This window comes from Montipora foliosa, chromosome 5 (genome assembly GCF_036669935.1).
Source record: "Montipora foliosa isolate CH-2021 chromosome 5, ASM3666993v2, whole genome shotgun sequence".
Lineage (NCBI taxonomy): Eukaryota > Metazoa > Cnidaria > Anthozoa > Scleractinia > Acroporidae > Montipora > Montipora foliosa.
Window position 1 is genome coordinate 722445 of NC_090873.1, and position 21850 is coordinate 744294.

The 21850-nt window shown below is 39.2% G+C and overlaps 2 protein-coding genes across 5 annotated transcripts in view; one reads left to right on the forward strand and one right to left on the reverse strand.

Annotated features, from left to right (window-relative positions):
* Window positions 1-21850, reverse strand: part of LOC138003292 (adhesive plaque matrix protein 2-like) — a 45777-nt gene that overhangs the window by 4700 nt on the left and 19227 nt on the right. For 2 of the 4 annotated variants that reach the window (XM_068849257.1, XM_068849258.1), the window contains 17 exons: window positions 21006-21214; window positions 12996-13106; window positions 12314-12424; window positions 11685-11801; window positions 10984-11097; window positions 10655-10765; window positions 10354-10461; window positions 8677-8859; window positions 7650-7745; window positions 7444-7551; window positions 6736-6846; window positions 6062-6172; window positions 4595-4705; window positions 4125-4253; window positions 2677-2799; window positions 2371-2520; window positions 2005-2103 (listed from right to left, as the gene is read on the reverse strand). In XM_068849257.1, the coding sequence (XP_068705358.1) occupies window positions 2005-2103; window positions 2371-2520; window positions 2677-2799; window positions 4125-4253; window positions 4595-4705; window positions 6062-6172; window positions 6736-6846; window positions 7444-7551; window positions 7650-7745; window positions 8677-8859; window positions 10354-10461; window positions 10655-10765; window positions 10984-11097; window positions 11685-11801; window positions 12314-12424; window positions 12996-13106; window positions 21006-21063 (1951 nt within the window). In that variant the 5' untranslated portion in view covers window positions 21064-21214. Of the gene's footprint in view, window positions 1-2004; window positions 2104-2370; window positions 2521-2676; window positions 2800-4124; window positions 4254-4594; window positions 4706-6061; window positions 6173-6735; window positions 6847-7443; window positions 7552-7649; window positions 7746-8676; window positions 8860-10353; window positions 10462-10654; window positions 10766-10983; window positions 11098-11684; window positions 11802-12313; window positions 12425-12995; window positions 13107-14262; window positions 14644-21005; window positions 21215-21850 lie in introns of those variants that run through there. The other 2 variants (XM_068849256.1, XM_068849254.1) reach the window with 2 other exon arrangements.
* Window positions 16877-19505, forward strand: LOC138004190 (uncharacterized). Its single transcript, XM_068850635.1, has 2 exons — window positions 16877-17556; window positions 19258-19505. Exons 1-2 carry the CDS (start codon window positions 17043-17045, stop codon window positions 19503-19505), a joined length of 762 nt encoding a protein of 253 aa, XP_068706736.1. The 5' UTR covers window positions 16877-17042.

Consider the following 21850-nt stretch of genomic DNA (forward strand, 5'->3'; position numbering starts at 1 on the left):
ATGTGGGGAACAGAGATTTCATAATCAAGAGAAACAAGATAAACACAAGTGCTGCTGTGGATATTTTCTTCCTTGCTTTGCTGTTTCTTCGCGGACTCAATAATCACGACAAACATTGGTCTTAACCCTGCTTCTATATGAGGTTTTCTCGCATGTCTTCCCCATATCATACGTAATAAAATGCAAAAATGACCGCTGACTCCTCCATTCTAAGCCGCAATGCTGATGGCCCAAAATCGGAATAAAAACAATTTTTTTAGGTGGAAAAAGAACGGATATGCCGAAAAAAAGCTGAAAACATTATTGTGAATGGTCTTAAGTGTTAATAACAAATGCTCATTTTTCCCCTTCAGTTCCCCTTTAAATTGTCAATATAAGTGAGAGGATCGCCTCTCGCTTTCATCATTTTTTAACATTACAAAAACTTGATTTGCGCAAAAGAGGATGAGGTAAGAGAAGGAATCCCCATACATGGGCCTCTTCCAATGAGAGTTTTTTAAAATGAAATTTTAGCTATGCAGCTATTTTTAGAGAGGCACCTGATTGGCCAGTTGTAACGACGTAATGAAAGGTTTACGGTTAGGATTAGGGTTCCGTAATGAAATTTTAAATATGCGTGGCAATCATTCCTATCATGATGATGGGAAAGAGGACTTGAAATAGCTTTGCGAAACTAAAAATACAATTTTAAAAACTATGATAAGTCATGGGGATCCGTTCTCTTTGCTCATCCTCTCTTAATTTGCGTTAAACAAACAGTGAAGTCTCCATCAATACTAGGTCACTGGCCGCCATGATGCTGTTCTTAGACCAAGAGAGGACGAGGAGAGACAACACATCCACCATTTCAGTCTAAATTTAGCCCGTGGTCATGATGCGCGGCTATTTTAGGAAGACACCTGGTTGGGTACTCGTAATTAAGTCATTAAAATTTGAGACCAAAATAACTTTCACATCATGGCACTTCCTTTTTTCCTTCAGATCTTGAAAGTGTGTTTGCTTGACACGTGACTGGCAAAATTTTGAGCTTTGATTTTTATCCAAAGGCCGTTTAGTTTGAGTGTAACGGACGGCCGTTACTCACGTTCAAAACTGACCGATTGGACCTCAGAGGGTTAGATCCAGGGAAACATGCCGTCAAAGGCTCACTAGCTTAAAATTTCAGCGTGTTATTGCTAATTATATATGCGAAACGCGAGTTTAAATGTCTGACAACCCAAAACTCCCGTGCTGCATAATAATTCTGTGGCGTACGCACGCATTGCATTATTAAACTAGTGAACGTTTGACGTCAGGTGTCTTTTTGACATCAATGGTTAAAATTTTGGTCGCTTAGTGTTTAGTTAACATAGTTTTAAAATCCAAAGAAAAATAAGAATTGATTTTTTGGTCACAGGGGAACTTTAAAATAGATTGAAAAAAACTGCCATAGGGCATGGGGGTGTGTTCTCTCCACTCATCCCAACCTCGTTCCCAGTGTCTCCTATTGCACCACCAACATAAATATGGCATCAAGTGAAGCTATGATCTTCACAGTTATGAAGGCAATTTTTACAATTGCGTTGAGAAGCCTGAAAAATTCAGGACTTCAACGGGGTTTGAACCCGTGACCTCGCGATTCCGGTGCGACGCTCTAACCAACTGAGCTATGAAGCCACTGACGTTGGGAGCTGGTCATTTGTGGGTTCTAATGGTCCCGTGAGGAATGAATCGTGACCTCGCGATTCCGGTGCGACTCTCTAACCAACTGTTGCTCAGTTGGTTAGAGCGTCGCACCAGAATCGCGAGGTCACGGGTTCAAACCCCGTTGAAGTCCTGAATTTTTCAGGCTTCTCTACGCAATTGTAAAAATTGCCTTCATAACTGCGAAGATCATAGCTTCACTTGATTTCATATCCGCAGTTCATATATGATTCATTTCATATACCATTTCATCACAAATATGGCAATGACTCAACTTGGTTGTTAAAACAGCTTGAACAAAAGAAAGCTTTCACTACTTACCTCTCTCGCACTGGTATCCATTACCAATGTAACCATGTCTGCATTTGCAGTGTCCGTTCACGCAAATGCCATTGACGTCACACTTTTCACATTCATCAACTGCAATTGCAAAAGTGCACGATATCAGAAAAGCATAGCTTAACAGAATAATCCGCAACAAAGTTGCCACACATACCGAAAGGTCAAATCGAGCAGTTTTCAAGTGAGAGTTAAAATTAACGTTTAAACTATCCGCGATGTTTTTTTTTTTTTTTTCAGTTTGTAAGATATGTTTATGTTTTGATGTTACCGACATCAACGTTAGTAACAAAATGTTAGAAATATTAGATCCAAGCGAAGCATGCACAACTAGCAGTGAATACTTACTCTCGCAGTTAGGTCCACTGAACTGTGTGGTGCATGAACAGTCGTATCCACCACCGTTTTCAGTGCATGAGCCTCCATTCATACAGGGATTGGGGTGACACGGTGACTTACCCCCTGGACCCGGGCCAGGGCCAGGCCCTGGGCCACCACCTAATGCAAAGAACAACAACAAACTTCTATCAATAAAATAATCTTTTTCTCTAGGTTCATTTAACTCTGCATTATTTAAAATTTTCATAACGCCACTTTATTGTCTAGTCGTGCATTTAAAAAAGTGCAATTCAGTGATTGAGATAAATCGCTTACCAACGGATTTTTCACAGAATTCTCCCCCATATTGTTCCGGACAGACACATAGGGGTTTATTGTCCACTGGGGTACACTGTCCGCCATTTTGACAGGGATTTGGTTCACACGGATCTGTAAGACCTGTGATTAACAAAACACTATCTGACAATCGTTTTTTTTCCTTTTGTTTTTCTTGTGCCATGTTTCCCATACTACGTTATTTCAGAACAAGAAAAATAAACAAAAACGATCGTGGCCAGGAAAAAAACAATGCTTCGACTACTTATTAAATGGAATAAACAAGTCCAGTCAACTCAAGAAAGGTCAGAGGCAACGTACCAATTGAAGGGCTTGGCGTATTGTCAATAAAGAGCCCTTGCAAACTATGAGGAGTCATTCCATTTGATCAATTTATTTGTTTCGCACAATTTAAAAAAGGGAATTACATAGCAAAAATGAATTTGCAATAGATGATTAAAAGGAAAAACTTCAGCGCAAATATTAGGATGTGTGGTGTGACCAAAGCATTGAATGTTTTCAAGTTGGCCATCGGCCACTTTAGAAGAAGAACATTGAATGAAAGTTACACACTCAAATGAAGAAAAGTTGGGCCCTAGGGATCCCCACTAACTACAAATCACCTCATTAATCTGCTATGTTACCAGAGTGGTGGCTATGTTGGTGTAGTGGCTTAGCACTAGTAACCAGGGAGACGTGGGTTTGAGTCCCGCTTAGGGTAAAAAAACACTTCGGGTGAGTGTGTCGAAAGGTAAAGTACACTGTATGTTTCTCTCTTCATGTACAGAAGAACATTGAACTATGGTATAAACGTTTTGGAGAGCCTAGTATAGATATGATAGTGTTATGACGTGAATATTTGAAAGAATCAACTTTGTTGACTTTGTGTTTCAATGCCGCAGTTGGAACTCAGCCATTCAGAAGTGAGAGCAAAAGTAGCTGTAAGCTGCATCACGATCTGATTGGTTCATCTTAGTGTCTGCGTCAGTTGTGATTAGCAGACGTAATTACTTTGGTTTCATTTCCAACGTCAATTAAATTTTGCCTCATTCATTAGTTATCGTTTTCTAATCAATCATCCCAAAATAAAGTACTGAATATTGAAAGTGTATTGCATAATGAGCCTTCTGTGAAGAATGATACCAGACAATCTATGAGAAACGATACTTTGAAAATTAGAAATTTTACAAAGAATTTAAGGGACTATTACTATTAGCGCCTTTGTCACCCATGAATTATCAGTCTTTCATGGCTAATAACCGGCTCGTTATTAACGCTAAAAGATTTAACTAAGTTTAACAAGTTCTTTTACTTTTTGAAGTCAATTTGTAATTAGCATGATGCCTTCTGTCAACAAATTCGTATGTTAATGAAACAAAACGGTAAAGAATGACGTCAACAAACATTCCTTTATAAAACAATCCAACTAAGAGGTTATGATTTCAAACCTGTTGACTTTTCACAGTTTTCACCAGTATACCCTTCCTTGCAGAGACATTGGTACGCATCACCGTTTTCCACGCACTCTCCGCCATTTTGGCAGGGGTTGGACTGACAAGCACTGCGGCGACCAGGAGCTAAAAGGCAAAAAAAACCACCAAGTCGCCAGTCCTGAGTTAGATAATCACTTGTGACACGAGTTCTAAACCCCTTATCCGACTGGAGAAGAACCTCACCGTCAGGGCGATGAACTGCGTATTCACATTCTTATACCCTTTTAATGATAGCAACGCATTTTGAAACGGACAACAGTGCTTTTTTAAAACTCCGTTTAAAAAAAAAAGAAAATTAATGCAATTACAGAAGTGTCCCAAGGAATTTTGTCCACCATTGTAGATTATCGAAACCTATTTTCAACGGCTGTTTTTGGACATTGATTCCTTCTTGGACGATACACGCAAAATGGTGAAATACTTACGTCCTTTATCTTCAGGAGTGCACGTTTGGCCATCACCCACCCATCCCTCCATGCAAATGCAGTTTCCGTTGTCGCATCGTGCGTGGGAATCACACTTGGCACACTTATCCACTGCAATTTGAAACAAAAAAAGAACCAATGAAAAGTCTTACTTAATATGGCTTTACAGGGTGCAGCAAACTGCCCTTTTTCAGTTAAATCGAATAAAGGGCGCAGGCAGACGAAATCTTTGATGTAACTTGAACAACGTTAAGAGGATTTTTTTATTATCAAGGTGTCCAACGTTTTTGCATCCGGGTAATCTGGTTTTCTTTCCTCACTAAAACCAGCACGCAGTTGTGTGTTATTGTGTCTAGTTGTATAACGTCTGTATGTGATTATGCCATACCAGTTTTTCACTCTTCACTTCTTGAGTACTTGGTTAAAGACTAAGAGCGGGTGCAAAAGAGGGCGTTAGCAATAATTTGTCCAAATCAAACTTACTCAGACGCTCTCTTATCCATGAATTTAGAGTCATTAGAGCAGCATCACCATCATCTAAGCCAGTCACTCTTTAACTCAATAGAAGGGGATATCTCTCATCGTTTACATAAGCTATTACCACTTTTGCATAAGTCTAAGTATAATCTAAGAGCCAAACGCCGCTTTTTCAATTTTTATTGTATATAATTGTCTATTAGTATCTACTCTTGTATTTAATGTATAACGCAATTCAGCCCTTTGCCTGCAACGTTTTACTCAAATAAACTATTCACTATTCACTAAGATAAAGTATGGCTATTATTATCGGATTTTATTATTTATTTCAACAATAAGATAAAATCTCTAAAAGGACAAAGGCTTCCACTTTCAAGTGCCAAAGGAATCATACAACAAGTTGAGAACTCCTGCTGTTCTCTCGTATTTAGAATTTGCGCTACGCGGACACATTCATTCATTTATTCGTGCACATTTATAAATGCAGTGCTTCCGCAAAGGAACTCAGTTTGCGCATCTCTCCAGGCACAGAAATTTTCACACACTCCGAATATTGCATCCTGGTATTTGCTGTGCGTGGTTCGTGGATGAATAGACTAGAAATGAGAATATTTTGTATTTGATTCCTCGTCGTATGACTGTTTATTAACTTTTGAACGTACTAGAGTGAGTTTCAATCGAGCGTCGTAAAAGCAAAACCAAAGTAATTACTTTGGCCAATCAAAAAGGACGGAGATAATCTAGTAAACCAACCAAAACTCGTGTAATTACACGTAGCCGACACAAGGCGCGGGAAAATGTGCACGCGCAAGCCACGATTGGTTTTGGTTTCACTTCATGATTGGTTGGGAAAATGGCGCTAGAACTTTGAACCAATCAGTGAGTGACGTGATGCAAAACCAAAGCAATTCGCTAATTACTTTCGACACTCAATTGAAAACTACTCTAGCTTTTCCCCCTTTGTGTCATTGCAGTTCTTTTTTAACTTACTCTCGCAAAAATTTCCTTCAAAGCGCACAGGACATTCGCAGGTCGCCACTCCATTCATCTCTTTACACAAGCCTCCGTTTTTGCATGGATTAGGAAAACACACATTTGCCTCTGGAAAGTAGAACGTTTGTGATCAATACGAAGAACATTCCTTTCACATTTAATGCATTTTCTTCACCGTTTCTTATATTTACAAGAACTATTCCACTGCCACATATTTCCTGGCTTCCATGATCTCGTCTGAGATAAACACTTGAGTTAATAAAATAATTAATACTTAATGTAATTGTTAATGAACAAGTGATTAGTAACTTTGATGACATCGTCATCGAATTTTTTTCCAAAACAAATGAAAAGCGGCTTAGAAATACCAAGGGATAAATAAAAATTCCTAATAATACCAAGGCTGTGTTTGTTACTGGTGATATTTGTAATACACAAACGTGTATGCAACTTGGGCAACTTAGTTTTGAAAGCACTCATTCAGTTACTGCAGAAGGTCTAGGACAATTCCAAAGGGTCAACGCACCAGGCCCTAAGTGGTGGGTAGCACCATCCATAAAACAATTCTTCAGTCGATAACTTCACTGGTTGTTTCTGTGATTTACCTGGCCAGAACGAGGTCAGATCACTCGATCAGGACATTAATTCCCTTAACACAGCGCAAAACTTACTTTCGCAGTCATTGCCTTCATAATTACTCAGACAGTTGCACTTGTAACCATTTTCTTGCGGGATACAAGTTCCTCCGTTCTTGCAAGGATTCGGGATGCAATATTGTCGAGCTGGAAAGACGCAAAAAAGGTTAAGAAAAGAAAGTCAAACAAACACCTCTATCTACAGTTTTTTGTCGCTGGCTGAGGCACGTTTGATCCAGGCAAACGGAAAAAACAGCACATAATAAATATCTGGCCCCAGTTGTTCAATGGCTGGATAAAGTTATCCAATGGATAAATCATTATCTAGAGCATAAAATAAGCTTCACGGTAAGCCATGGCCGAGGTTTTCATAGACACATGTTTCCTCAGATGTGCCTAGAGTGTGCACGGTTACGTGAGAAAAAACTGAAACATTTGAATAGATTGAAACTGTCGGATCATGTCGAATCGTCTCGTCCTTCCGGGAAAGTTATGCGGCCTTTGAACGACTCTGGGCCACCGAGTCAGGACTATTTGTTTTTGAAGGTAACAAAGCAAATGATCCGAAGATCAACAACAACAAAAACAAAAAAAAGTAAACAATGGACTACGTGAACACACATTTTACGAAAACGTTTAAATATATTATGATATCACATGTTTATCAAATGTCATATGTCTGCGTTTGTTTGGTCCGGGCATGAATACAGAATCTTGGCTTTCGTCATGGATTCAACAACTTACTTTCACAGTGTGGTCCAGTCCATCCCAGAACGCAATCACAGTCATAAGAGGAGTCTGTCGGTATACATGTTCCACCGTTCTTGCACGGATTCGGATGGCAAACGTTTCCTAGCAACGCAGCAAAAACAAGAGCATCAAGTTAACAGGCACTTTTCATTTTTCCAAAATCAGCCAACAATACAAATTTAAATAGTCCATGACCTTACTTTTGCACGTTTTGCCATCTCCATGAAAACCTTCCTTGCAAACGCAATGGCTGAAGATGCATTCTGCATTTGCACTGCAAAATCTGCACCGATCATCTAGGAGAAAACGGAAACCGAGAGCCTTGCAAATTAGAACATTTCATTTTATCTAACTTGATATGGTTTTCAGTCTCGCCAAAAGTAGAGCAATTCAAGTGCTTTCGGCTTTGAGACTCCAGTGGCTGTGTAACGAAATCTAGCCTAATTCAGCGACTTGAAACTGGAAAGCAAACCATGCGAAACATGAAAATAACTACGTAAAACACCGAAGGAATGTTTGATTAAAACATCAAATACAAAAGGAGAAAGAGATGAGCTAAAGTGAAGATGATTAAAACGGAATTGCAACCTGGGTTTTCGAAAACTGTTCAGCCTAACAGTTTTTCAAAGTTTATCGTTGTTGTTTGTAATTTAAGTTATGTATTCTCAACAGCCTTTTTTGTCAGCTTTGAGTTGAGTCGTTTTGAAGTAAGTAACGTTAATTTGCACAAAGTGTAGGGGCGAGTCATTGGTAAAACTACACAAACTCAACTGTGATACAGCCCCTCTAAATGAAGTTATGTTTATTATTGTCACTATAGTTTGTTAGCTATGTTGTCATAATTAATAGTAACCCATTAGCTCTGATCTGTCGCAGCGCAATTATAGACCACTTTCATAAATGAACGAAGACCTTTGCTTTCCTTTGTATTTGTGTTTATTTGACCAAATGCCGTCCTTTTGGAACAAACATTCTTTTGAATTTTTCCCCTCGTAGCGAGGATAGAAAGGCTTATCAGAAGTAAAGCAAAAGAATATGTTATGTGGCGACTATTATGAAAGAGGTCTATAATCTTACTCCCAGGCTTTTTCCAATCAGTTGTCCAAGTTTGAGCCCCAACGACAATCGGTTTGTCACATTCCAGATTCTCCGAATTTCTCCCTTCAAATCTTGACATCATTCTCATTATCATCATCATCATCATCATCATCATCATGATAAGTTTACCTTCACAGTTGTGTCCTGCGAAGGGAGCAATGCACTTGCAAATGTAAGCTAATGCATTGGGTTGGGATTCGAGGATGGCAGGATTGGAATACATGTTCACTGGTTCAAGGTTGCTATGCAGGAAGTAGGTATCGATACATGTTCCTCCGTGAAGACAAGGATGCGACAAACAAGAACTCACCACTGCAAAAACCACAACAACAACAACAACAACAACAACTAGGATGACATGAAAGTAGCCAATGGCTTTAACCTTATGGTGGATTTTAATTGAAAACGCGGAAAACCAATGTGACGTTTTTCAACCCATCACTTAACAAAGGAATATAAAACGAACGAAATGGTAAGAATATCTTTGAAAACTGCCCCAATGGCTCATCTATTGGTGAGTGTGCTATACCGTATTTAATCTAATAAACGTCTATTATCCAATAAACGCCCTCTCAGCTTGCAAAAACTTGTATTCAACGTCCCTTTCTAAGAAAAAACCAAAAGGTAATGTTTAATATTTTTAAAAACGTTTTTTTTTTCATTTACAATAACATTTAAAAAGATGAGGTTCTTTGTAAAACAATGACCATTCGTATTCGAATAGCTCTATTCATTGCTTTAAGAAAGATCAGCCATGTGCACCTGGAGCGACAGAACTTCGGTCTCAGCTTTCAATCTTGGAGGAACGCAAACGGCCAGACCCTTTCAAAGACAACTCAGATTATATAATTCAAGCATTTAAAATGCAGTAGTTGAGCACTTTACAGCAGACAGCGATTCGGAAAACGATGAAATTGTTAGTCACGATGTAAAATTAGGTTTTTACATGTCGTGAAAAATTTGGTTTTAAGGACGGTGCCCACTAATTCAAAGATATTTTTGCCCCGGTTTATGATTATGCAGGAAATGTAGATCTTGACTAGTGTTATCGAAATCCAACAAGAAAATTGGGGGTGACCACACATTTTTCGAATATAATTCATGAATAGTATTTGTAAAAAGCTTTAAAATGCAAAGCAATGTACGATGTTCTTTCTCAAACTGAAGCTTAATTATCTCTCAAAAATGCATGGTTACCCCCAATTTTCTTTTTGGATACCAAGAGTACTTACTAAGATCTACTTTCTCCGGATAGTTTTAAACCGGGCAAAAATATCCCTGTATTAGTAAGCTTCACTGATAGGAAACCCGAGTATCTCGAGATGCGCAGAACGTATGCGCAATGACAATAGTAGGCACCGTCCTTAATAATAATAATAGTAATAATAATAATAATAATAATAATAATAGTAATAATAATAATAATAATAATAATAATAATCGCTGCTCTAATATCAAGAATGAGATGTGTTTTTCTGCAATATGCCTGCGGTGAACATTTCTGTGAATTGTGTACATATTTGGAATCTGCATGAGGTTAAATTACCAACTTTTGAAATAAACGCCCAGCCCTTCCCGACGTAATTTTTCAAATAAACGTCCAGGGCGTTTATCAGAATAAATTCGGTACTTGGAATCATTTAAAGAACACAACGTTTAAAAGAAGATTATGTTTTCAAAACTGTCCATAGTTTACGAGTAATTTAATACAATTCCCAGTTCCGAAGCTCGTTTGGGAAAAAAATGCGTTATTGTACAACTGCACACGAATTTGGCATTAAAACAAATAGCGAACGTCACTCTCACATTCACATCTATCTCCATGGTTACCGACTTGACAGACGCATCTGTAGGAAGAACCTTCCTCGAGACAAGATCCACCATTGTGGCATGGGTTTGGTTTACAAACGTGATCTAATGAAGAAAGCATACAACGAAAGGTTAACAAAGAGTCCACTCGCTAAGATTTTGCAAAATAAGACACTGCTTCCCAAAGTTTTCAACTTCATAACTAGCCTCTACCAAAGAACCAATTGTCAATAAATGGCGATGTTGTACAACTTCCGTCAAGGACCGTGGTATCTGAAGCTAAAATATCTATACTCACGTTGGCAATTAATGCCACTGTAACCGATTCTGCAGCTGCATCTGTAGCCGTATGTTTCATCAAGGCAAGTACCACCATACATACAAGGATTTGAGTAACAAATGCTTCTTTCTAGAAGGAAATCAAATCATCACATATTCCACTTCAATTTCTGTTTTCTTCTCTAAATCCTTTACTTTATTTGGTAAGCTAAGAAATGTCCACACGGTTTTGTAAATTTGTCACCTTTGCGATCACTTTTAAATTAAAACTTTCATGCTTTAGAAAAAACATCCTTAAACCCTCCTTTGCCAAGTGATAATCTACCACACACCCAATTTCCTTCTTACCTTCACACGTAATCCCTTTGTAGCCAATGGGACACGTGCATTCATATCTTCCTCCTGATCTTTCTGTGCACGTTGCACCGTTTTTGCAAGGATTAGGAAGACAAAGATTGACTTCTAGAAAACAAAAACAAAAAAGTCGAGGAAAGCTGGTGAGGTTCATTTCTTGCTAGACATTTCTCAACACTTCACCGCAGCTCTTTTACAAAAGTGACCGATCAAGTGTAACGTCAAGAGCATATATAGAGTAGTACGTCCCTGATGCTGCACATATGATCCCACCAATTTGCTAAAACTGCCAAGCATTTTAGTGTGTTGTTTGCTTTTCGTCTATGTCTATACATAGCTAGTAGAGGAGACTGGTTATGAAAGCCGGTGGACTTCAAAGGAACATCTCTTTGTTATGGTCTTCGCTTAGTCACGTGAAGTGACTAAGTGCGCCGGCTTTCATAACCAGTCTCCTCTACTAACTATGGTCTATATGAGCGGACGAGTTTCTATGGAACAAAAAATACAAGTTTTTGCCTTGAACTCCACTGTTCCATTTTCGGATTCGCGATGTTAAAGGAAGGACAAAACTGTATGCTCTCACGCAGACCATGACAAGTGGTTGATTCAAACCTAAGGACCACTTCCTTCCTTTTAAGGATATGGAGCCACTTCAGAGTGTTTAAAAACCTTCTCATATTAGTCATTTTCATTACCTTCACAATTTTTGCCCTTGAACCCCTCTCTACAAGTGCATTCAAATCCTTCTGCTTCGTTGATGCCGGTGCAAGTTCCTCCATTTCTGCAAGGATTTGGGTGACACTTGTTCTGCTCTATTGAAAGACGAGGATTAGAATGAAAAATAATTCCACGAGAACTTTGAATTAGACAGCGGAAAAATGAAGACAGTTGCCTTTAGTTTCAATGTCTGCCTTGCTGTACTGTAGATGACCACTATTATGGAAAGCGCGTATTTTCAGTAATTAGCCAATATCAAAAATACCATAATACTCTTTGTTTGTCCCTCCAAAATTTTGCATAAGCATTGTTTTTATTTCCTGTTGGGACTTATAATGTACGTTATAATGGACTTATAATGTACGTTTACTCCAGTATTCCATTAGCGATGTAATATTTTGTATATTTAGGTAGTTTTCTGGACTTTTTGCAAGCGGCATAATTTGAAAAAACAAGCATAATTTGAGTATAACTTGGGCAAAAAATGGGCACTGCTAGTAGCATAATATGTTACTCTTATTACGACGACAATGTGGACAATGACGATGACGACGATCAACATCGGGACAACTGAAATATAATATAACCAAACTAGTGAACATGATACCTTCGCAGTTCTCGCCTCGGAATCCCTTTGCGCATGTGCATTCGTAACCTTGACCTACGTCATAACATGTACCTCCATTCCGACAAGGATTAGGCTCGCATTCACTTCTAACTACACACAAAAACAACAGGAAAAAAACGAAAGAAAGAGTCAGTCCTCTCTGAACAGCCATAACGGAGCTGGTCTCTATACACACCTCTTACTAACCGAGTTCGAGGTTCGTACTGTAAGTTACGGTCCAAATTGTTTTCCGCTGGTGTGCGGGCCATAAATCAAAGGGAAAAAACGAGGACATTTATTATAAGCTATTTAATATGTCTGTGAGGTATTAAAAGGCCGGCGCGGGGGAAAGGAAACTAGTTGAAGTCAAGCGGAACCTTCAACTACCGCAAATAACTGGCATGCGTACAACGCACCGTACTCTAGAATATCTGACAGACAAATAAATCGTAGAAGATCTTTTAACTAGTTACTTGCACGATTCAAACAGTTTCACAGGTTTATTTTGCATAGACAACATGAAAAGGTTACTAGAAAATGTTGCATCAAAATTTCAAATTTAGCGAGCGGTACCACGGGCCGTACTCTAGAATACGACCCGCTAAATTACTTAATAATTGCGCGCGTACTATCTGATAAATATAATAAAAGTAAATACCGTTAAAATCTTATTGAGGCTTACGTTCACAATGCGTTCCCATAAATCCTGGCGAGCACGTACATTCGTACCCATGGGCTACCACGGTACATGTTCCACCATTTTGACACGGGATTGGCTCACAAGTTGAATGTGCTGGAATAAAAATAAATGCGAGCAAAATTAATCCCAATAATCTGAAGTTTATATTTAGAGGATTTAGTTGGTTGCGGCTATGAGCTAGGCCTCGGACATCGCCGGACCATCAGTTACTGAGTGGAAAGTACTGTCTTTGTAATAATGCAAAGATTACTTGGGTATGCCATTGAGTTCCCGGTGTTGTGGTCTAGCCTCTCACTCCAGCCCCCGGGAAATAGCTTGACTCTTGCGTGTATTTTTGTGAGCCTTTTAAAAGGCACACGATCAATTACAGCTCTGCTCTATTTGGTATTCCTCAAAGTCCGCGTAAGTTTTTGTTTGCATTTGAGAAGACCATTTCCCAATGCCAGTCGACAAGTCCTAGTAACGATATCTCTGGAAATGATCAAAAGCCTTCTCACTGAACAACACATATACGCATTTTCTTACACTATTATTGCTCTACAATAATGTGATTTTTCATGCTGAGGTCTGAGTGCTAACTAGGGCTAGTTTGATTTAAGTGTCAAGTAGCTTACGGTTTATTAATATGTGAATCAATCATAATTAACCACCCGAAAACTACCTCACAATGAAACGATTTCGAGAGGCAAACTGTTGTTTTCAAAACAGGTGCTTAACCCCAACTCGTTTCACGAAATGTGAAAAGCACCTAATAACAAAATGGCGCCATAAAATATTACATTTCGACAATAGTGCACACTTTCAGAAAAGGCAAATTAAAGAAAATATTTAATAGACATTGACCTACCAGGTTGCATTGAAAATGGTTGCATTAACTTGGTAAATATCTTTTTAAAGTTTATGGTAATTAAAACGCGCAGCTCAGGAAAATTGAATCTGATAGAGCGATATCTAATATCTTAGTTAATAAAAATGACTACGTTATCATTAACGAAGCAACACACATTTTTGCGCCTGCTATTTGCGCCATATATGATTATGGTAAGTTACCGTCCTGAGGCATTTTAGTCAAACAACAAAAGTGTGCTATGCAAACCTACCTTTCTTTTATCATCACCATTGTCGTAATTATTAGCTGTGAGGCAACCTTAATTACAATAAATCACCATTTCTACTCTAATAAGACACAAACAAAATGTATTTAATACTTGTATGTTTGCTGATGCATCACGCTGTGTCAGCGACCTACCCGGGTGATGGTGGACAATAATTCGGTGGATGTGAGGATGTGGAAAATTCAAAAAAGGCATAACGCCAGGAACGAATTGTCTTTTCTCTTGCATTGCATTTTCCTTCCCAAGAGACGCATTCACTTTGAAGATTTTTCCGTCTTCGACCCTTCTTTGTAGGCTCTTTCTCGTCCGGCTTTCATTCACTGACTTCCGTTGGCTATTCTTGAGTTTAATCCGCTTGGTATCCTTCCGTATCGCCTCCGTCCAATGCAATAACACGAATAAAATCAAAATAAAGTTGAAAACCAACGGTGCTTTCATATTCTTAATATTAGTAACCCATGAATATAAACTTTGATTCATAGACTAAACTAAAGCCATTTTCGACGAAACACAGTGTCGTTATGAATTAGTAATGAGGTTCGTGAGAACAGTCGACAGCGATTATTCACCCGTAAGGTGGTCCTGAAGTTTTATTGGTCAAATGAAAGTTCTGGGTGACTAGAACCTGTTATAGTCACCAAAAGAAGGAAACTGTTGTGGGATTCGTGAAAGATATAAAATGAACAACATTAGATCCATGACTATTACGTGCCTCCACACAATAATTGCCTTGTAAAGATTTTTGATACAATGTCTTTTTCATTGTAACCGAATTTTGAGTGGAAAGCAGTTTATAAGTAATACCTAATCAGTTATTTCAAGAGCTTAAATACCATTTGCGGTAGCAAAGTATAAAGGACTCAGCAGTTGTAGCTGCATCAAGAACTGTTCTTCACAAATCGAATCAATAAAAGTCTTTTCCAAAATCCGATAACAATTAAAACAATAATAATAATAATAATAATAATAATAATAATAATAATAATAATAATAATAATAATAATAATAATAATAATAATAATAATAATGATAACAGCAATGATGATAATAAGACGCGTTTGATAAGTATATGAAAAAGCTTGACGCTTGTTACCATCAGACTTGAGGTGATACAGAAACTGCTCGGTTGGAAATGGCTACAAAGCTAAGGAAATTTGTCCCCTAAAGGAGTTTGGGGAGGATACAGTGAACTTCAGTCACTTGTAAAAGTTTGCTTTCGAGGGAAGTCGACCGGGCGAGGAAGATCTTTTTAAGCATACAGTGCTACAACTACAAAGAACAATAATAACAAGAAGTGGAGCTTTGGCATCGCGTTTACAGCAAACCTCTGATTGAAATTCTCCTTTTGCTTGGCATTCGCTTGTTATTTAACAACTATTCACCGATGGTGGATATTAGGGAGCTTAAGCAACGACAACGGCGAAGGCAACGAGAACGTCACAAATTTGCATATTTAGTTGGCAAAAACAATAGCTTTACACGCCTTGCATGTGTTTTTCACTTTTGTCCACTTCTTTGCCGTCGTCAGGAAAACAACAACGTGAAATAGCCAAGTTTGAGGTTTTATGAAGAACGTTAGCACTTAAGGATAAATTTTCATTTTCTCCCCTACATTAACCGCCGTTCCGACTAGAGTCATTTTTGAGGAACTACCACACCCTTGTCATATTAAAAAGGTTGAAACACTCACGAAGTGATTATAATAACGAGAAGGTGAATGGCAAACGATATTTGGAGTTTGAGTAGCCAATCATAGCGCGCCTTCAACGCTATCCACTCTTTTAGTAGATACTAACTACAGATATCGGGCAGTTTGTCAAAATAGAGAGAACTTAGGAAACTTTTCATGCTTTTGCAATCAGGAAGATGAGGATCCATCCCAATTGGACGGAAGGCCAGGTGCCCTCGCAAATAGCAGTTGATTCGCATTCGACCAGATGAGATCTTTTAAAAACGTTGCTATGAGCAGTTGTTTCATTAGGGCCGTTTATACGAGAGAAAATAAGCCGCGGCTTACTCTGGCCGCGGCGTACATAATACGCGAAAGGAACTATTTATACGAGTATAAACTCCCAGGTCAGGAAAAGCCGCGGCTTGAGAAAGCCGTGAACGTAGATTTTGTACCAATTATACGGGGTGTTCGTGTCTTATGTAAGCTGCGGCCAGAGTAAGCCGCGGCTTATTTTCTATCGTATAAACGGCCCTATTAAGTTTCTTTTACAATCATTTCATTAACTTAGGAGAGAAAACTTAAGTGAAACGGAACAAGTAATGTGGATTGCCTCCACAAAAGTGTCAGTCAAGAGACAGTTATTCCGTTCGAAACTCTTTTAATTACAAAACAGACCTGCATGAACATTACAACATCATCCCGTGTTTTAAAAGACGGAAAATGCCGTTTAGTCAGCGTGTAAATAAAATGAAAAAGCAATAAAAATGCGGGGAATAGGAAGACTGAATGCCAGTGCAAGTTGTTTTGGCTGAACCGGATAGTCAATAACTTGCATATGACAATTTTCTACCCCTTCGGGAGAAACAGGAACAGATATATAGTACTACAGAACTGTAAAGACATCCTCAACTGATCAGACGATCAAGTGAGTGGCGGCTTTAAACATGTTTGAGAAGGAGACTCTATATTAACCGTTGCCTCTTGCAAACCAATTAAGATTGTTCATTGTTCCATGTTAATACAACACAGAGCATCTTACTGGTCACAGTATTATGACAAAGGCAGCATTTGCGGGTTACAACCTGCACACAGAGTATCGTTTGTACCCCACGCCACGTCATTTTAGAAGCTTAAAAGACTGTGTTCAACCTTATGATTTCCACGAGCTTTCGAGATACAAATTCGTCGTTTTAATTTAACGTTGAACAAATTTATCAGCGCATCCATGAGGGTCTATTGAAGATGAAAGCGATGTTTAACACAAGGAATAAATGGATAGTCGTCTTGTGTTTGTTTGCTGAGCTTCAATGCGGTGTTTTCAAAGCCTCTAACACAGGACACAAAACATTAAAAATAACAGGTAAAAAACACCATGATCGCACAAAGGAAACCATGAAGGAAAAGCGTTTTACGATGACTGCCGTTCCGAAGGGCCGAGTGGTATACGCCTATGTGACGGACAGAAACCGCTACGTACGGCCGCGAAGACCTCGCTTGTACCGAGCGTACATCGTGAGACGTCCATTGATTTTTCGACCGCGGACTACAGTTAATACTGTGGAACGTCAAAATATCCCTTATGTAGAAATGCAACCCACGTATCCTCGCGAAGAACTCCCTAGAGCTCCTATAATCACATCGCAGCCCTGGTATTACTACCAAGAGCAGCCTACTATGCTAGGGCAAGGACTTGCAGGATTTAGTGAACCCTTTCCAGAAGAGGAGACCTTCCCGGAAGTACCCCAAGAATATTCAGGTATAATTGAGCATTGCTTCTAAGAGGGGTAATGCACCACTTGGATTAGGCTCGATTTCCCGCCGCTCACTCGACTTCGGGTATCCTCCCCGAGAAGAGACGGCTGGACGCGTGAGCGATAGATTGTGTCTGTGACGTAAATTCAAAATATAATTTATGCGAAGTTAATACTGGCGGGGAAATAGCATTAGACATCCCAAAAACACTGACTTTAAGAAAACAGAAATTACATAAAAATGCTTAAAACGTCTGTGCGAAGTTTCCAGATGATACGAGCTTGAGTTTGTGGTTAAATGATCGATGTGAGTTTGAATTCAACCGGCGAATCATCGACGAAATCTTCGGCTGCTTTAGCTCTCAGTCGACCTCATCGGCCCCCTCGTTTTGCCACCAATAAACTCAGCAGTAATCTCAATTGATCTTGAGGAATTTTACTTGCTCTTACATTAACGAAGTATGAGGAGAAAATTGCAATAGCAATGGATTTGAAAGCCGTATTTTGACCTTGGCGCCATCTGGAAAATCAGTGAAGTTTGCGAACTCAGGCGGTAGAAAACGACACAATTCCCATTCTCCAGCTTCTCGAACACTTTTCGTTGTCGCAATCTTGGATGTTTCCTACCTTAAAGCACTGTAAACCTCGAACAGGCCGGGTCAAAGAATACCTTCGCAGCCAAAACATATAATTTATGCCAGACGGATTTGTGCAGGCGAGTTTCTGATTGGCGGAGATTAACAATGGCTCACCTCACGCGTCCAGCCGAGATTTCGGGAGTGAGCGCTGGCTCATTTTCCGAAACAGCGGCTGGTAATCGAGCCTACACTTGGATAAAACTATGTTAAGTTGGTCAAAGCACCAAGGGGAGAATTAAGGGGAGGGCTAGGAGACTTAGGATTAACAGGTTAAGAGAGGTTAAGAGAGAGGGGAGAGATAAGTGAAGAGTCAAGTCGCTCAAAACATTTAAGGGAAGCAGAGATGGCGCAGTGGTGAGATGACTCCCCTGTCACCAATCTCTCCCGGGTTCGCATCTCAAATGTAGGCTAAGTTCTGTTGTCCTCTACTCTACTCCGAAAGGTTTTTCTCCGGGTACTCCTGTTTCCACATGCATGCATTGAGCCTTTCGAGAAAAGCTTAAACCATTGACCCCTGGAAGTGAGACGTAACAGATTTTACGGTCTGACGCCGGACAATTTTACCGTCAACTTGGGGGCGTCCTAGGGTGTTTGAGGTGTTAATGGGTTAAAACATCTTAAGGGACAAGTGGTTTGGATTTTGGTTCTACGGTTCCGTGCGGCATTTTAAACACATCACCCCTTAAACCGGGAGACGCAGCCAGTCCACCACTTTGCTTTTCCTTCTAGGACGTTACGACGCAACTGTAGAGAAGGTCACATGTCGAACTTAAGAATTCTACAATTCATATTTCAAAGACCTTCGTAAAATTGGACACTTCATACAGCAATTACCTAAGGCGGCTTTTCATTTCTGGTGACTTACCTTGTTTTCTTACACAAAGTTCCTTGGGGTTAAGTAAAGGATTTTTTTTACGGGAAGGGGGGAGGGGGTTGGTTAAGCAACCTTTAGATGTCTAACACACAGCCAGCACTGACACCGGATTAAAGTAGGTCAAGTAGCAAACGTTTTAATCAAACGAATACGTTTTTAACAAAAATGTTAGTTTCGTTTCTCCATGTACATAGTTCATATTGACCGATGTCAGCCCAACCCATGTTATAATGGCGGTCGTTGCAGAAGTCACAGGAATGGAAGATTCAAGTGCCTTTGCCGTCGAGGATTTAATGGTAGATTGTGCCAAGGTACGAACAAACACCAAACTCCTTGTGGCAACGACACAAAGTACAAATTATTCCAAACGTCAAGAAAGGAGTGCGTGTCAAGCAGACTCATTTTCGTCCTCAAAATGATGATGCATCATCAATTGATATAAAGGAATCTTTAAATTTTTACTTACCGAAGGCATCATGCTGTTTCCAAATAGACTTCAAAAGGAAAATTAACTTATTACACTCAGATAAAATTTCCATTTTTAAGCCTTTTAGTTTTGATAACGAGCCAGTTGTTACCCATCAAAAAGTGATAAATTCTTGGGTAGCGAAAGCGCTAATGATTATTTGTAAAATTTCGAATTTTCAAAACATCACTACTCAAAGATTGCCTGGTCCATCGCGTTGAGCTAAATTTTCAGAGATTGCTTATCAAGCAATGCATTTTCGGTATTGAGCACGTTATGTATTCTTGGCTGACTGATTAGAAAATTTTATTGAATAACTAGAATAGTACGCGCACTCTCATTGGTCAATAGCTGTGTTTAGATGAGAGTATTGAAATACGGTTGGGACATCGCACGAATTTTGAATGGTTATACGCCGTCAAACGCGCGTTTTGATAGGCTGGTAGGAAATATGAGCGTGTATCAAGAAAATCTGTTTTAATCAATAATTTTCCTTCATTTGTTTCCTTAATTTGTCGAATTATCTTTGAGAAATATTTTATAAAAGCAATAGAGGACTTTTTTCCATGTTTCCATAGCCTCATCTAAACACTCGAGGAAGTCGGGAGAATTCTCGACAGTTATGCAAACCCTTGACTGCCTCTCGGGTTTGCGTAACTGTCTCGTGTTTAGATGAGGCTATGGAAACACGGAAAACGTCCTCTATTGCTTAAATATCCTTGTGCTAATGAAGCAAAAACGGTAAACAAAGATTCCCCAAATCAAGAGTTCTATGACAAGTCTACCATAGCATACTTTTCTTCTCTTTCCAGTCATGCGAACTAAATGCAAACCAAACCCTTGCTTTAACGGAGGGACATGCACGGATGTTAATGAAGGATTTGAGTGCTCCTGTACATTTGGTTACAAAGGAGAAACATGTGAACGTAAGGAAAACGCCTTTCATTATACATAAAATTGTCAAGCAGAGTCCTGGGCGAAGTAAATACGATTTTTTTAGCCTAAAAAAAGGAAGAAAACAGGACATTTTTCGACAGAATATGATACCTTCTAAAGTCCTAAACAAACACAGGCCGGTCTAGGAGCCCCTGAAAGACTTTCGAAGCTTCAAAGGTGCACTGTTCCACAATTAAAAAGCTTCAAACCGCGATACCATTTTCACTCCGGGTAAAAGGCAGTGGTCGGTAGCCCACCCAACCCATAGCCGTGAGGCAATTTAATGGTTCAAGCTTATTGGCACTAAATACTGTATTTTGCCCCAACCATTGACAAAAAATATGCTTTGCTTTAAAAATAGGAGGAAACAGCAGGAACTTAGAAAAGGAAAAAAAGGAGAATCATTATGAACTTGACATCCTTTTCTGATGATGTTGGTCAATTTCCAAATTGCATTGCAAACGTGGTTGCTTTGATTGCAACTAACTTTTAATGACAGACCAATGGAATTAATTTGTTGTAGCTTTCATTACGACTAACCTTCATTTTCACTCTTTTCCATACTATTGCCATTCCCTTCGCTTAAAGAGAAAGCCATGTGTAGAGGCAGTCCTTGCTTGAATGGAGGCTCGTGCACAGAGCTTGACAGCGAGTATCAATGCAGTTGTTTACCAGGCTATCGAGGGAGGAAATGCCAAGGTAGTGTCGTTGCCTTCAATAAACTTGCAGAAATTCCTTGTCACTCAATTCTGTAATGCAAAGTTAGAATTTCTTCAACCTTTTTCACTTTTATCAATGCTCTCATTGAAACATATATAAAACACTTGATGTGTCAATGTGTTTTTTCCCTTGCGTTAGCATATGGTCCGTTTACGAGATGCATGGTGTATTACATAAAGTTTGATAGTAATTATGTTGTTCTGTCGTTGCAATGCAGAAATAAGCTACTGCTACAAAAGCCCTTGTAGAAATGGGGGCACATGCATGGAAACAGAGTCAGGATTTGAATGCATCTGTACTGCAGAGTGGAGCTGCAAGGACTGTGGTTGTACAAGTAAGTCCGGTATCAGAGATAACAGCGTCAAGCACGTAGTCAAATTACTGCCATAACAACAACAAAAAAAACAGCAATTTATTACGGAAAATAGTGACGAAAACAACAACTCTAGCCTTAGCAGCAAACAAAACAATGTTACCAGCTTACATAATGATAATCATCACCATCAGAGATAACAGCGTCAAGCACGTAGTCAAATTACTGCCATAACAACAACAAAAAAACAGCAATTTATTACGGAAAATAGTGACGAAAACAACAACTCTGGCCTTAGCAGCAAACAAAACAATGTAACCAGCTTACATAATAATAATCATCACCATCATCA